The 16,908-nt window shown below is 46.2% G+C and overlaps 1 protein-coding gene across 2 annotated transcripts in view; it reads left to right on the plus strand.

Annotated features, from left to right (window-relative positions):
• Positions 1–14,333, plus strand: part of MOV10 (Mov10 RNA helicase) — a 365,220-nt gene extending 350,887 nt beyond the window's left edge. For both annotated transcript variants that reach the window (XM_078644471.1, XM_078644472.1), the window contains exon 22: positions 11,295–14,333. In XM_078644471.1, the coding sequence (XP_078500597.1) occupies positions 11,295–11,359 (65 nt within the window). In that variant the 3' untranslated portion in view covers positions 11,360–14,333. The remainder of the gene's footprint in view (positions 1–11,294) is intronic.
• The last annotated feature ends 2,575 nt before the right edge of the window (positions 14,334–16,908 follow it).

Below are 16,908 nucleotides of genomic sequence, written 5' to 3' on the forward strand. Positions count from 1 at the left end.
GCCATACTGTGGGTAACACACAGGGGTGGATGTTACCAGCTCACCGCTCAGATTCCCATAAGCTCAGAAGTAAGACGTAGCCATCAGAACACAATTTATACATCCAGAGAGTTGCAAATAACTGAACCCAAAAGAAGATGAGTTAGTCCCCCGCCTGCCATCTGAAAGGACTCCGGGCTAGGTCGAAGAGAACCAGTAGAGAGTAATGGTGTGCATAATGTCACAATGTCTGTCCCAAACAGTACTGACCTCAGCATTGAACAAACATGTAGAGTCGACCACTCATGCTCCAGGCATCCATGATCCACCTCTAGTGCACCTCGAACAACAAACCCTTTGCAACATGCCTATTCAAATAAATGAAAGAGAACTAAGGTACAACAATATCAGTCTTGTACCTCCAGGTCACCGCTAGTCCCCCAGCAATCTCCTTCGTATCTCTTTTCCGCTCGTCAAGTTTTGATGTACTCCTAGAGGGCCTTCTGTAGGAACTTGGGGTCCATGAATATCCTTGATTTGCCATTCATGATGACCCTCAATCTGGCAGGGTACTGCATTGCATAGTCCAAGCTGTGCTCCAGCAGTCGACGTTTCCAAGGAACAAACTGTCCCCTCACCTCCTGCACCTTCACGGTAAAGTCAGGGAAAAGTGAGAGAGAAGGGCCTCAAACTGAAGGTCCTGTATCTCTCTAGCTCGCCTCAATGCGGCATCCCTGTCCCTATAGTTTAATAATTTAGCAATCACAGGATGCGGGGGAGTGCCCGGCGGGGGCCTGGAACCGAGGGTGCAATGGGCGTGCTCTAACACAAACATGGCAGAAAATGTGTCACGACCCAGGAGTGTCACCAAGAGCTGCTCAACAAGCACCTCCATATTGCCCATAGCTGTAGATTCAGGAATTCCTGTGATGCGGATATTACATCTCCTCGATCTAGCCTCCAAATCTTCCACCTTGTCCTGCAGAACACTTAGGAGCCTCACCATCTGTTTCTGGGTGTTGTCTGTCTACATCTGGGCATCCTCTACCTTGGACACCTGCCTCTCCACCATATCCAGGCGCTCAGTGTGCTTATCAATTCCCTCGGACATGCGGTCCATCCGATAGGCCAGAGAGTCAATTTGGCATCAATGGTAGACCAGCTTTTCTGCATTGCTATCAAAATTTGGCAGATGTCCCTTTTAGACTCCTCAACAGTTTCATTCTACCTTGTCAGCGCCTTCCTCCTTATGTCTTGACTTGCGCTGCTCAAACTGCAGCTTACCTGTGATTTATTCACCTTTCCCATGGTCTCGGAGATCAGGTTGCACCACAGCTGCCGCAAACTTCAGTCTTGCAATTCTCAGTGCTCGTAAGCAAGGAGCCCCAGATCGATCCATTCCACACTCTAGCTCAAACCACAGGGCAAGGCAGGATTCCTCTATATAGACTGGGCTGGTGGGTGGTGACACAGCAGGAGTTCAAGCAGGAAAATAAGGGGGGGTAGGCCAACCCACAGGCCGCAAGGAGAGCACAGCAGTTTATAGCGGGCCAAATAATGGATATGGGTACTCCCAGGCGATCCTCTGGTATCGGGCGTCAGTAAATTCCCCTTATCCAGCAGCGCAGTCCAAATATGACCCTTAACTGCTCGCTAGTAGACAATGTACGCACTCAACATACCAAGGTCCTCACCTCACGACTCGCTGCCAAGCCAGGGGTGCCAGTACTACAGGGCTCTCACCGCTGCCCCTTCAAGCACGGTAGGCGACACAGCTGGGCTCCGGCAGATAATACCCCACAGTCGTCACCCTGGTTGCTCGCAGCAGTGTTCTCGACCGGGGCAAGGCTGCGCCACCCCACTGGGACGAACGCCCATTACTCACCCAGCTGCCAATGTACTGGTCTCAAATCTTACCGCTGTCTGCTGGCTGGGCAGGGAACTCATCCCACTCTCTCATGGGGGCAAGGTTCCGGCCCCAGGACTCAAGGCCGCCGCCCACGATCCAGGCAAGGCCGCACCGCCTCACTTGGGCTGGCTGCCGAGGAGTCGGGCCCTGCTCGCTCCACAACCCGCCGATGGGGTCAGGGGCACACTCCTCACTCCGGTGGGGGTCAGACCAGGCCTCAGGAACCAAGGCCGCAGCAATCTCCATTGCCCACCTCCACCAATAATAAGCCGGCCTGCAGGTTTGCACTAAGCCCCTCGCAGCCACACCCCAACACGTACATCAGTAATCCAGACAAAAACAAGGGCACACCAACGGATAGCGCTTCTCAGGTGCTCTATAGGGCGGCAGCGAGCATATAGTTTAATGTTCGGATGAAGCAGGATTCCTTATGGATAGTTTCGATGGCTAACCGAGCAAACCTAGGTAGTGCCCATCTTGAGAGTCAGTAGTAAAAAGTTACAGGAGTGTGGCCCCATATACCAGATCTGGACTGGGTAAGGAAGGTGCAACAAAAGAACAATGACCCAACAGGTAATAGTATTTAGTCAGTTAATTATGCATGCATACAGCATTACTGGCACGGAAATAAGGAGAACACTCGTTGAATTGATTTAAGATTGTCAATCATCTTATATTTGTAAAACATGAGTAATTGGTCGGACATATACAGTTTAAGGCAGCACTGCATAAAACAAATTTGTGACAACCATAATGCACTTGGTGCTCAAAAACGTGTCTGTGGTGAACGTGGCAACGCAAGTGAAAGAGTGAACAGCATGGACGGCGCACAGAAAACAAGGTGTAAATAATGTACAGTGGGTGGCTCAAGTATTGTAACAAAGTGATATCACAGAATACAGAATTTTTTCAATTGGTATTGAGCCACATTTGAGAGGTACGCCTGTGTAATACGCTGTTAAGTCGACGGCGTTTCGATCCTCAATTAGTTGGGATCGTCATCAGGACTAGGTTGTCTGAATAAGGGCGTGCTGCAAGGGAAAAGGGAAACAATTCAGGGGGGGGCGTAGGGAAAGGAAGCAGGTTAAGGGAAGCACTGGCTTAAGGTGTGGGTAATTACCTGAGATGGGGACATTTTTCGTATAAACAGAGCAGAAGTCATCTGAGAATGGACGCCAGGCCAAGCCAGTGCTTCCCTTAACCTGCTTCCTTTCCCTACACCCCCCCTGAATTGTTTCCCTTTTCCCTTGCAGCACGCCCTTATTCAGACAACCTAGTCCTGATGACGATCCCAACTAATTGAGGATCGAAACGCCGTCGACTTAACAGCGTATTAACAGGCGTACCTCTCAAATGTGGCTCAATACCAATTGAAAAAATTCTGTATTCTGTGTTATCACTTTGTCACAAACCTTGAGCAACCCACTGTACATTATTTGCACCTTGTTCTCTGTGCGCCGTCCATTCTGTTCACTCTTTCACTTGCGTAGCCACGTTCACCACACACGTTTTTGAGCACCAAGTGCATTATGGTTGTCACAAATTTGTTTTATGCAGTGCTGCCTTAAACTGTATATGTCCGACCATGAACTCATGTTTTACAAATATAAGATGATTGACAATCTTAAATCAATTCAACGAGTGTTCTCCTTATTTCCGTGCCAGTAATGCTGTATGCATGCATAATTAACTGACTAAATACTATTACCTGTTGGGACATTGTTCTTTTGTTGCATCTTGAGTGTCAGGCAAGCTACGCCCCCGCTTCTTTTTATGCTTCCTCGATGACTTCGAGGTATGCAGAGTCAGTGACTTGGACTTGGACTGGGGCCTCGACTGTCTTCGACCTCTTTTCTGCTTTTTTGCCTTAGCCATAAACAGCTTGGCCTCCCTCTCCTTTAAAGCCTTGGATTTCATGCGCCTGCATGCCGAACAATTCCCTACATCGTGGTCGGATGAGACACCACAAACAATCTTCATGGGCGTCAGTAATAGACATCTAACCCTCACATTACCTGCATGCCTTGAATCCGGACTTCCTCTGGGTAGTCTTGATCGCTGCTACAAAGACCCGAAGACTTGCAACAAAGAAACTCCCAGTTATGGAGAACCTTGGAAAAAAACGTTGCGCGTTGATTGCGCGGAAAAAAAGGGAACTGACGTCAGCATTCAGACGAGGTCTTCGAATGGCTCAGATGACATCACGCGGAGTCATGTGCGGAGCCGCTCCATTGTGACGTCGTCATTGACGTGGGAGAGGTCCTCATTGACATGGGTGAGCTAAGGAGAAAGTTTACCGTGGATTGCTGCACACCGGGTAATTCAAAAGGTGAGGAATCCACAGGCACATGTATCCAGCAGAATGTAGCATATTCTTAGTTGCTTGGCCACAATGAAAAACTAGGATATTGTGTTGTATGTATAGGAGCCCTTCTCCAAAGTAGTCCTTAGTTTTCTCTTAGAGCGAGGTCCACCAGTGGGTGGAGACAATACCCAATCACATTCACCAGAGATTATTCCATGTAATAATATGAGGAGGGATTTGCTTTGTTTAACATTGGTGGATGACCAAGTAAAGTTCATTAGCACTTGAATGGCGTGTAAATTGGTCTTTTCCCATTATGTCATTGCTTTGGTATATACCCGTAATTGCTGTGTGGACAGTTACCGTTCAATATTCTCCACTCAGGGCAATAACACTTCCTTGTGACATTTGCTCCTGTAGGCCTTAATGGCCCACTCATTCACTAAGTCCATGCTATCAAGAACCAGGTTTCCTGCAGAGATTTATATGCATTCATTTCAACAAGCTGGGCATCAGTATTAAAAAAATGTGCTCAAAGAATGCTTTGTGATATTCCGTGTTATTGTAAAGGTGACTTTTTAAAAATTCAATCACAACAAGCTGTGGGACAGACTAGTTGGTGTAAAACCAGCTTTGGATAGTTCCGATAGCTAGTGGGAACGGGAAAAATGTGCCTTGATTGCGTTTGCCATTAGGTAGTCATAGGTAGGTCTGCTTTTCCATAGAAAGAGCGATTTTTGGTTTGCTAATAACTTTGGCCCTGTTTGAGAAAATCTTCACAGAACTTTCCAATAAATACTACCATCCACCTCCGCTCCTTCCTAGAGAGTTTCAGGGTGATAGGTCAAGCCAGGGTCGAGAATAAATGGGGATCCCAAAAGTAAAATCCTCATGCATTTTCCATAGACTTCTTTCAACAAGGCAGCAACAAAAACTGCTAAATGGAATTGCACCATATTTAGCAGGAAGCTAGATCTTGGTCCACAGATTGTGCTTTTTGTGATTTGGTCAGTGGCGGTTTTACCATTAGGGCGTTTGGGCGTTGCCCCACCTATAATTATCAGGCAATTTATTCGAGCGGCGCGTTAATAAAAGTTTTATAAATTAACGCGCCGCTCGAATAAATTGCCCGATAATTATTGCCCTGCGGCCGTGGTGTGTGTCATGGACATGGACAGTATGCACTGTCTGACACTGGGTGGCGCTGGACTGACTCTGTGCCGGCACAGTGCGCACTCACTGCACATGTGGTGTTTGCCCGGCAGGGTTTCTCCAGCTAGCAAACTATGTGGTTTTTAAAAAACCAACAGATTAGGGGTTTGCCTGCCTAATGCAACGTACCCCAGTGCTGAAAAAAAGAACGACGTTTTTTTAAGGCTCAGCCCAATCCTGATGCTACTCTCTTTAGAGAGCAGCTCTCCTCTAAAGAGAGCAGCATCAGGATTGGCTACTACTGTGTCTCCGCAAGTTGGCAGCCATCAGTCTAGGCGCCAACGGGACCCCAGAGCAGAGATGGTGGGGACCCGGTCAAGTGAAGACAAGGTAAGTTTTTTATTTTATTTATCCCCACCCCCCTGGCCCCCACTGTGAGCGAGCCGTGACTGGCAGGGGGGAGCAGGTAGGATTTATCCTGAGGAAGGCAGCACCTCATGTCACGAGTGAAGGTTAATGAAGGAGCGAGGGCCCACATACCCCGGCGGGACAGGAGGCTGAGCAGAGCCAGAAGAGCGAAGCACTGGACCGTCCCGCTGCTGCTTTGAGGTGAGAGCGGCTATAGGCCCCGGGGTTGTGAAGTGAGCTCGGCAACACCTTACGAGCAATCACAAACGAGCCCAGTGGCATCCAAGATAGCACATTTATACGTGCCAGTTTAAAAAAAAGTTTTTTTCTCGTTATGTTTATGTGCTAAGTTAGGGGTGCAGGTATTGCTTCTTCTGCACGAAGCGCCTGGAAATGTTTCAGGTTAGTGTGCACTACAATGGCTACTGACATGCTATTTATTAGTTATTAATCGCTTTCTTTGCGAAGATGTTTACCTCCCCCCACTGTGACCCCCTGCCCCCAGTCCATTGCTGTAGGTCGCCGGCCCCTTTTTAGCGAAGCTGCTGTTATTGTTACCCCCAAAATTCATCCAAATAACGGTAAACCCCGAGGAAGCAGCTGCCTGCCAGGGAATGTGCAGATCTGAGGCCAGCCTGCAGTGCTGAACTGGTTTGTTTTATACTGCTGTTGTGCGAGCCAGACCCTTGGTGCTTGGAAGCGGTCAGGCAGCTTGCACACGCAGATGAACGCATGTTCTGCAAGAATGGCTGGAGGCCATATCACTGGAGCATAAAGTGAAAAATCGGTGGGTTGAGGGCTGGGTGCGGCTACGTTCGTAACTTATTATTTCGCCTTTCATCTTCAGACACATCTATGGAATTAGTGAATAACGACTATTTTGTTGACCCTCAGAGGCACGTTGTGTTTAATTAATGATAGCAATAGCAGAGATATTCATACAAACTGCTCTCCTGTTGTTGGTATTGACCAATGGCATAGCGCCTAATGCCTTTTATCTTCTTTACATTGAAGCACTGCTACGATGTGTGCACCTTTCTGAACGGCCTGGCCTGCTTTAAACATTCACAGGACTCAACGTGATTTCGGTGGAGTTTTACTAAAACTATGGCCACCTTCTCCTGCTTGTGTCTCCTACGAAATGAAGGCAGCTGTCTGATTTAAAATCGAGATGACACCACAGTGTCAACCTGGAAGGTGACTGTCGCAGCAGGTAAAAAGCGCCAGTGCACTTTAGTCACACAGCACCAAATTGTCACCAACTTCATGGTGCTATCTCGTAGTGAGGTGCTAAATGCTAATCTCTCAGGAAGACATTTCTCAATTCCTACTCTGCTAAAGTTACTGCATCACAGCAGGTTATGTGATCAGTTATGTCATCGCGAATGAGTTCATTTGTGTTGTGAACTAAGCCAGCGATTCTGCTGATAATTGTGCATTTGAGGTCATGAGTGAACCGATTACTGGTGTTATTGATAAATCAGCAGGTGATGTCATACTTGGGTCAGTCAACAGAGTTGCTGACAATTTAAATGGTTTGGTGAGAGGATGTGGTGTAATGGCCAGAGCTGCGGACTTTGACCTTATGGACCTTAGGGAACCATGTTCGAGTCTCGCCGCTGGCTCAACAACCTGTGATTCTGGGTAAATCACTTAATCTCCCTGTGCCTACCAAAAATGAATGTGTCCTTGTGTAATGAAACTGGTGCTCTTGTAAAGCACTGCAATACCTTCCGGTCGAGTTTGCTCTAAATAAAAAGTGCATCAAAAAAATATGATCCATATCAGTCTCAATCGTAAAGCGAGAAACAAGTGCTAACAGTAGACATTCATCTGAGGTATGACATAACAACGGGTCCTCCTAACTTAATATTGATACTAAAAACATAGATTGATTAACAAACCATGAATGGTAAAAACGTTAAGGCAGTGCATGTCAGCGATTTAGTTCCTCTCTTATTTCACATGCTTTACTTAATCTTGCATTTCCCAAAACCTAGCTATTTTATAATGTTGTTATGTTGTTTATCTGTATTTTATTCTGGGCATATTTTGAGCCATGCCAGGTGGTTATGAAGGGCTTTGATTGAGAGCTCTGGTGATGAGGCTGAAGACAAGGCAAAGTGTTTGAAGTGGGCTGGCCTTTCTCCAGTGCACACAGAACAATATTTATGTATACCAGATGAAACCGGAATTCTGTGGAAATGTGTGATTGGGGTACACAGATGTCAAACTTTTTACAAGGCAAGAAGAAATACATTGCCTAAATGTGAGTGCAGTGTATGTTTGGAAGCAATGACGGGCAATCACAAAATTAATTTGCTTTAAAATACTCCATTGGCATTCTTTTTTGGTATTTTTTCTCAGGAGGGTGACACACCCAGGACCCCACATTTGTCCTTTAAACTTGCTTGTGTTGCTTGCTATATAAAAGTCATACCCAACTTTTACGCCCCACTACTTTCACATGTCACCAGCTGCCACTGGATTTGGTGTAAATCTGTTCAGTAGTTTTTGAAAAATTAAGGGACAAAAATAATTGTATATTTGGACAGTTAGGTCCTAGAGAGTCTCAACTCTTGCAGGAGCACCAATATAAAAATAGAGCATTCCTAATGCCCAAGGGAGCTTTTCCTTTGGGCCATCTCGCTCCAGATGGAGTCAGACTCCTGCGGGAGCAAGTGCTCTGATTGGCTAGCAACATAAGAAAAATGTTGCTGACAGCCATTATGGGACTCGGGGACTTAGTTCCCCTGTCCTGAAGTAAAAACATAATATATAAGGGGGCAAGGTAAGGATACCCTGACCCTTCTAGGTCCCATGGGGTACCTAGAGGAACCCCCCAGGGCCCCAAATAACAAACCATCAAAAAATGCTGCAACCCAGCAAGATTCTCGCGGGATAGGAATAAAAAATGAAAGCTGGGCTGCATTTACTAAATGTATGCCCTGACACTGTGCTTATAATGGGGGGGTGGCCCCTTTCCCCAAGCTTGTAGAGGCCCCCGGGGCCCAAAATGGTGTACATGGGCTGGGGGGGGGTAGGTGCACGGCCCCGTTCCCTGAGCCATTAACAACCCCAGGGAGCCCACCCCAGGGAGTTAGGGTTTTTGGAAACCTGTGTTTATTCTAACATGGCAGGAGCATTTTTTTATTTCCACCAATCGGGAGCAAACCCAAAGTCGGCTCCCAGCAGGCAGGAGTTTTAAAAATGCTCCCTTTCACTGGGAGCAGACTTTTGATCTGTTTCCCTGCCAAAAGTGATGCACCAAAGGGAGCAACATTAGTAGTTGCTTCCTGCGAGGGGCCCCCAACAAGAGTATGATGGGTGTCCTGGGTGGGCACCGGGGCGCCCACCTTTAAGTTTGAGGGCCCCGGGATTAAAATAGTCCTGCGGAGGGGGGGATACACCCCCCTCCCCCCGGATATGTTGCTGTCCCCAGGGACAAAATTGGCTATGGGAGGGGCCATGCTTGCCTTCCTCCCCTTGATTTAGTAGTCAGCATGGGGTCCCAGGACCAACCAAGGTTCAGGGAGGGGGGCCAAGTGTGCCCTCCCCCTTATTTAAATAATTGACCCCAGGGGATGTGGACCACGGGCCGATAACGGTCCCTCCCCTTTATTTTTAGAAATGGCGCTGGGGGATGGGGTTCCAGGGCCTAACAAGGCTACAGCCCTGGAGGATGGGATCCCTAGGGCCTAAAGAGGCTTGGAGAGGGGCAGCATTGCCCCACTTCCCGTTTAACTTTTATGTACGGCCCTGGTGAATGGGGGTCCCCAGGGATTAAAGAGGCTCAAGGAGGGTTTGCCCTGTGGCCCCCCCTCTTATAAAAAAAAAAGAATGCCCTGGGTTATGTGGTCCCCAGGGCCTGGCCCCATGCCAACTCCTGACGCGCCCGTCCAAAGGTCGTGCACAGTGTGGAGTTTGCTGCATGCAGGAGAGGTAGTCTGCAGAACGGCACTGTGGGCAACCCCCCAAAATTGGCTATGGGAGGGGCCATGCTTGCCTTCCTCCCCTTGATTTAGTAGTCAGCATGGGGTCCCAGGACCAACCAAGGTTCAGGGAGGGGGGCCAAGTGTGCCCTCCCCCTTATTTAAATAATTGACCCCAGGGGATGTGGACCACGGGCCGATAACGGTCCCTCCCCTTTATTTTTAGAAATGGCGCTGGGGGATGGGGTTCCAGGGCCTAACAAGGCTACAGCCCTGGAGGATGGGATCCCTAGGGCCTAAAGAGGCTTGGAGAGGGGCAGCATTGCCCCACTTCCCGTTTAACTTTTATGTACGGCCCTGTTGAATGGGGGTCCCCAGGGATTAAAGAGGCTCAAGGAGGGTTTGCCCTGTGGCCCCCCCTCTTATAAAAAAAAAAGAATGCCCTGGGTTATGTGGTCCCCAGGGCCTGGCCCCATGCCAACTCCTGACGCGCCAGTCCAAAGGTCGTGCACAGTGTGGAGTTTGCTGCATGCAGGAGAGGTAGTCTGCAGAACGGCACTGTGGGCAACCCCATTCCCCCTAACCCCCCCCCCCCCTGCATTGCACGCCTGAAACCCCTGCGACGTGTGGGATTGGCTACCTTTACAAGGGTTGGCCACAGGGTCTGGCCTCAGCGTGGGGTTTTGGCTTCACAGGGGGGGTTGGATGTGCGGTCAGGCCTGAAGCCAACTCCTGCAATGGACGTCCAGTGGCTGTGCATGGCAGGGGTTGCATTTTCTCATGGTAATAACATATTACCTTTAAGTTCAAATACACACAGAAATAACTCATAGAAATTCACTGAAAAAAAACCAAATGTGAAACTAACATTATAGTTAGGTGAATTAATCAGTGAAAATATTTCGAACAAAAAAAAACACACGTTTTAGTTAGCAGAGGTAACTAGTGAGCTATGCACTGCTTATTACCTCACATATGACATCACTCATGACATGTTCTATGACCTATCAAATGACATCATTGATGGCTAAGGACTTAAGAAATTTGAAATTGGAGTCTAAAACTTATTTACTGACCCTTCTGAAATTTTCAGTTTTACACTTTGCTTCTTCTTGTGTATGTACTTTATTGACCTGGCATTTCACTTTTGACTGGCTCCCTCCCCGCCACAACAAGGTGTTGTGGACTCCTAGGGGTCCGTGGACCGCTGATTAAGAACCGCAAACTTAGAACATACTTTGTGTGGTTGACCTGGAGGTTTTTTCTAATGGGTCTTTTAAATGCATAAAAGGCTAGTTAATCTTTACAAAGTAGTTATTTTGTACGCATTATTATTTGGTTCAAAATGTGTTTTCAAAAATATTTGAACATGTAAAATATCTACATTACCATTTAGGCAATAGCTCAGCAGGTGAGTAGTGCCAGATATAAACTCATTAATATTTTGTGATTTAAAACATTTAGAAGGGTTGTCCACATAAAAAGCATGCATGCTACATGAGTAACTACTTCCACATATTCGCTATGTCATCTGATCTGCTAAAGGTATCTTCGGTTGCAAAATGTGTTTGGGAAACGACTTCACTCTTATTGTCCATGTCATCTCTAGGGACGTCGAGTGGAGAGAGCGTTGTCCAGCAGCAAGAGGAACCAGAATGGAGAAATGACCTTTGATGCCCTCGACATGCCTTCTACAGACACATGAATGGGACCAGTCTTTGTCGTGTGTACGTCTGTAGCCTCTTCTTCGCTCCTCTTCCTTCATCCTTCTATGCTCCATACAAGGACCATCTCTCCATTTACCTGTGCACATGGACTTTACTTAAAGTTGACATGGAAATGGCCTAAAGACATGCAAGATCTGATGGTAGAGGTTCCCTTCTACCCCGCACACGTGTTTGTATAGTAGTAGTCTTCCTTTTATTCATGTTCCTCAGTGTCCTCCCACGTGCTCTTGGTGTGAAATCGCAAAATGGTACGTTGTCGAAGCAAGCGGCATCCTGAATCATTTTAATCGTTTACCAGTCAGATAAACTCAACCAATCCTAGAAGTGCCTTGTAAAATCGAGAAAGAAAATGGAATCTATGCAGCTAATTACGAAACACTAAAGACAATCAACAGTGGTTTTCACACCCGGTTTAAGTACTTGGCCTAAAGTCACTTGATTAAACCAGCAGCATCTCAAAATTCTGACACTGGTTCTTCAGCTGCTCATTTGTTATGCCCCATTGCAGTGAAGTTTGTGAAGAGGCAATGAAGGTTTGAGTGCAGGTTTCAGGACCATGTCTCCTTTTGTAGCAGCCCAACTTAATCTGATCTCAAGTTCTGGGGTGCCAAGATCCTGATCTCAGACAGCCCCGATTCTTTTCTGCAGAGAAGTCTTTGAGATTTGCTTGACCTCCTTTTCATTTTGAGTGCAAATCTTACAGAACCCCTCCAACTTGTTCCGCAGCGTGCCCCTCTCCTGCCTAGATGTTTAGAATGTTCTTTCTTTTGCCAGAGTCATTCATACTCACTTTGTAGGTGTCATTAAGTACATGGAGTCTATACTCATGAACATGGGTCTTCGTTAACTAACTTGGATGTGGTGCTGAGCAAAGACATCTACATGTCTGGCTTTTGTGTCCTGCTGACTGCCCCAGCGGAGTGTGTATGGGGGACTGTGCCCATAAGATGCCTGATTAGTACTTCAATCATTCCAAAAAGTGTGAACTTTAATCCAAATGCTGGTGGCTTTCCTACTGTTTTAGTAGTGCAGAGAGGGCAGTCCTGTTTTTTGCTAAATGTTCTCATCTGGGATTTATTGCATGGATTGGATGGTAGTGCCCTAAATTGTGAACCCTCGTGCCTTTTTAGCTCTTGTTGCATACTAGTACATTTCAAACTAACACTTGTTTGCAACAAATGTTGATGCATCAATTCCCCATCCTAGGAAATAATATGCACTTAATCAGAAATAACACCTGTTGCTCTAGTCTATTTAACTTGGCTGACACCAGTTTATTGAAAATATCATAAAAGGAGAATTCCTTTGAGTGTTCCTTAGAGTAATCAGACTGTCTACATACAAGGTCACTTACTGTGTCCAGCTCTAGTGCCTTTTGAGTCAAATATGGAAATGCCCGGTCTCCTTGTTTTACTGATGGCATTCATTGTGTGTTGAGACTTCTTCAGTAGACTGAATAGCTGAAATGCGTGACATCATGACCTCAACTTACTCAACTGAGTTGCTCTTTAACTATAGAGGAAATTGAGCAGAAAATGTTCACCACAAATTTGGTACGACTGTGCAGGTCGTACCAGATGGTATAAGAACATTAAACTACTTGTCCTTTTGGTGTAAACATTTGCTAGCAAATTTCTGACCTGTATTGTAAGATTGTTTACTTGTTATCCTAGAAACTAGACTTGCCGTATATTTCTGATAGGTCCTCCTGGCACCGAGTAGCAAGCTTTTGATGACTATGAGCTGTGTATGTGGTAGGTTGTGTTTACTTAAATCATCATTCTGTATTCCTAACAAAAAATAGTGGCTGGACCCTTACGCTACCATGTGATAATAAATGTGTGTCTGGTTAATGATCTCCTTTCTGTTCCTTGCATGCCCTTTAACCAGTAACATGCACAACCTATATTCTCAACTACTCCTTTAGAGGGCATGAGAACGTGTGTAAATATTATTCACGCCGAGCGTTTTCAGTGCTAACCTTGTAAACGCCCTTGGCATGCCATACAACATCGTGTCTTGCTGCTGTTCTTCCATTGCACTTAAATAATGCACTTTCATTTCATTTTATGTAGAGACTTGCCTACTTCACAATGTTTGCAACGGACTGCTCATAAAGCTGAGAATTGCAAATTAATATTTCCCCCAGAAACACATTCAGAAAAGTGATCCAGTGTGTTGTCGTATGCAGTCTGTGTTGTGAATAGTTTTGAAATGCGCACTGCTACATTCTAATCTGTTAGGGAGGTGCTCTCAGTTACTTAATTGCTGGACATGAAAGTTTAGGGAGTTAAATGTGTGTTTAATCTGACCCCTGCTGGCCAGAATAGCGAATGGCGAATGCTCTTATTATTATCTACTTCTCCTAAACGTGCAACCCAAAGCTGCCGTGAATGCTGGACTGACCTATGAATGTTTCAGAGCCATTTCGCCTACTGTAAACCCTTCTATCATGTTGTTAACTGAGCCAGGATTGCCGTAGCCGAATTACCAGGCGCCCAGAGACCCCGCATTGAAACAGCAAATTCTAACCTGTCATTCTTGAACACATACCTTTATTTTTATATCTATTTTAATGACTAATTTATTTTACATGAAGTCATTTTAGAGGAAATCGTTTGTGTTTGACATCCCAGAGCCTGTTTTATCAATTGCCTGGTAAACGTGCTGCCTTTGTTTACATGTGGTTTTTCTAGTCTTTTATCCATGAATGGACTTTAGATTCTAACCCATTTGCAACTAAGTCTTGAATCATATTTCTCTTATGCCCTTGACAAACTCTTATTTGATGTTTCATTGTACTGTAGTAGGGCTGAACTAATTTGCTCCGTAACAATTTATAATTGTTGCTTTTGGAGTACTTTATGCGCGAATATGGATTGTTTGTATTATAAATACAAAATAAAGTTTATTTCTGCAAACGTGTTTATTTAAAATTATTATTTTGCCGGTAATGGTAAAAGAGAAAAAAATGTTATCTTTTATCATCCCAATGTAAAGTGTCCAATTTAAAACTGTTATATAGACTATATATCGACAGTTGCATTTAGGAAACTCAAAAGGCAGTAAAGGGCTAAAACGGACGACACAGAAAGCAAACTTAGATGAACCTCTCCCAGACGTGCGAGTGCCCCCCTCCGCCCATGGCCTCCTTTATGCACCTTAGCCAACCCTTCCCCATAACTGGTAATAAGATCCAGAGACTGAACTGGTGCATAACGGCCGCAGTTTATTTGAAAGCATGAAACATAAACATCACATTTCATGGTCATCTATACATTCCATGATTTCTGCACTGCATCACATCTATACACTGACGCATTGCTCTTTACACTCCTTGTAGCACTGCCGCACAGCTCCGTGTGTGACGGCCTCCCAGCTTTGCTGTCTAGCGCTTGCGGCCTCCAGGCTAACCTTACTACCGCCAATTTGTGTGGATGGCCGTCTGGCCGGACACGGGCAGCAAGTGCCGTGTCCGGCTGCTGCTGACCCCATGCGGGCCCCTCACCTGCTCCTTCAGTGCCCCTGCTGTAAGGAATACCAAGGACACTTAGGCTAGCTGCCTTGTCTGTCTATTTTTGTGCTGAATCAGCTTGCCCTTTCCCATTCTGCAGCTGCAATGCCCGCTCTTTGGTGTGGGTGGGTGGTCCAACTTCTGGCGGTCAAGAATAAGGCTTTTTCCTTGACCTCGCCCCTTCCTAACCACTCTTTCACCTTGCCAAGACCTTTGGCTGATTGGTGGGTTCAAACCCTGCCAGCCAATCGCCAGCCCCCTCCTTGTTGCCCTGCTCTTTTGCGGGCATTTCTTTGTCCCCGTGAGGCACCGCCCTCGGCAGATGTACCTCCCCAGCCTTATGTTGTCCAGCTTCGCCTCCCTGGCCAGCGCCATATGTATATTTATGAAATAGAAATGTCCTCAGGGACCTTAATTCCTGTAAGTACTAGATTTCCATGTCCAAATCCTTCAAGGGTGTTGTGGTGAGTTTACTCTAGGATTTATAGGTGGGATGAATGTTTCTCCCTCCAGCAACCCTTCTCCCCTCCATCGGTAAGTGTGCCTTTCTTTCCTGTTTATTCTTGCATGTCTCCACCCCCTTCGCGACTCACACTATCATCAGTGGCAGCTGCCACCAACAAAGGCTGTTGGGAGGGGGATCGTGCGGGGGGAGGGGGTGTTAGTAATATATTTTTATATTTTCATTCTTAAAGAACTCACCTGAAACCACCGGCCGCCTCCAATGCCACGCCTCCTATCTCCTTTCTGGTCCCAGTAGCCCCTGGGACAGGCGCCCATCCAATCCCGTGCAGCTCTCATGCTATGAGAACAGTGCAGGGATTGGCATAAGCGGGCTGGAAAGACGCTCCGCTCAGACCAGGGAGTTTGTGGGGTTTCTGCAGCCTGGATGGTCAATGCAGCCGGGTTGGAGAAACCGAAGTGCGCATTTGTGTTTGGCTGGCCTGAGACGGCCAGCCAAACACATGTACGCAATTAGGGAGTGCACCTAGCACTCCTCCTTCCCTCTCCCATGCCTCGGCCCCACCCCTGCCTACATCATTGGCTCAGAGCCGGCAAATAACATAAAATGATGCTAGAACATTGTTTTATTTTTCATTTGAGGGCCCCGAGTCAAGCAGTGGAGCGATGATCCTCCGCAATTATGGAGGAGCCGCCAATGCCTATCGTCTCCCGCAGCTAATAATTAAGTCCCGAGAGACACAGCATCTTGGCTTACCATTTGCTGGAAGGAGAAAAAAACTAAAGGAAGATGCGTGAAAGGAGGACTCAAATGAAGACTAGAATTTGGAGTAAAGAAGATCACCAAGTAATCTCTACACTATCTTCTTGTCTGTCTTCCTCAAAGCCCTTATATATGTGGTGATGTAACAAAGCCTCATGAACTGAGAACACTAAACCAATACACAACTCCGGATGCAGTACTTATCTCATATTGATTGGCCTGCATCTATAACAGAGAACCCGATTTCAACACTTGAGAACCAAAAAACACAGAACCCAATGCATCCAAACTATGGTACCGGCCTGAATGGATACTGTACAGATTTCACAGAGAGGAACCCTACTATTTTCAGCCTACGAGGCAGCCATGACCCTTGTGGATAGTCATTGAATTCTGCTGGGATTTTCCTGGCCTAATGCCACATAAGCTTTTGAAATAGCAAGCCAAACTCTTTCACACAAGTATCAGTCAAAGTTGTTTTGTCTTCAAAATACTGCACAAAGCATCAAAGGGGCGGATACCATTTATCCTCTTCTGATAGTTTTACTGGACCCTATGAACATCCATGAATGGAGAGAACACTTTTTGTACAAGTACCACAATTTGTGGATTTTCTAATCCTGGTGCTTGAAATTATTTGTAAATAATTGTAATCTTTTGTTCAGGGGAGGAGAGTGTTAATTTATTAAACCAAATAAAATACAGGTATTTAAGAACAAAGTGTATTGTGAAAATATCAAGTTGATGTTTGGGGCCA

Source organism: Lissotriton helveticus, chromosome 5_1 (genome assembly GCF_964261635.1).
Source record: "Lissotriton helveticus chromosome 5_1, aLisHel1.1, whole genome shotgun sequence".
NCBI classification, from domain to species: Eukaryota; Metazoa; Chordata; class Amphibia; order Caudata; family Salamandridae; genus Lissotriton; species Lissotriton helveticus.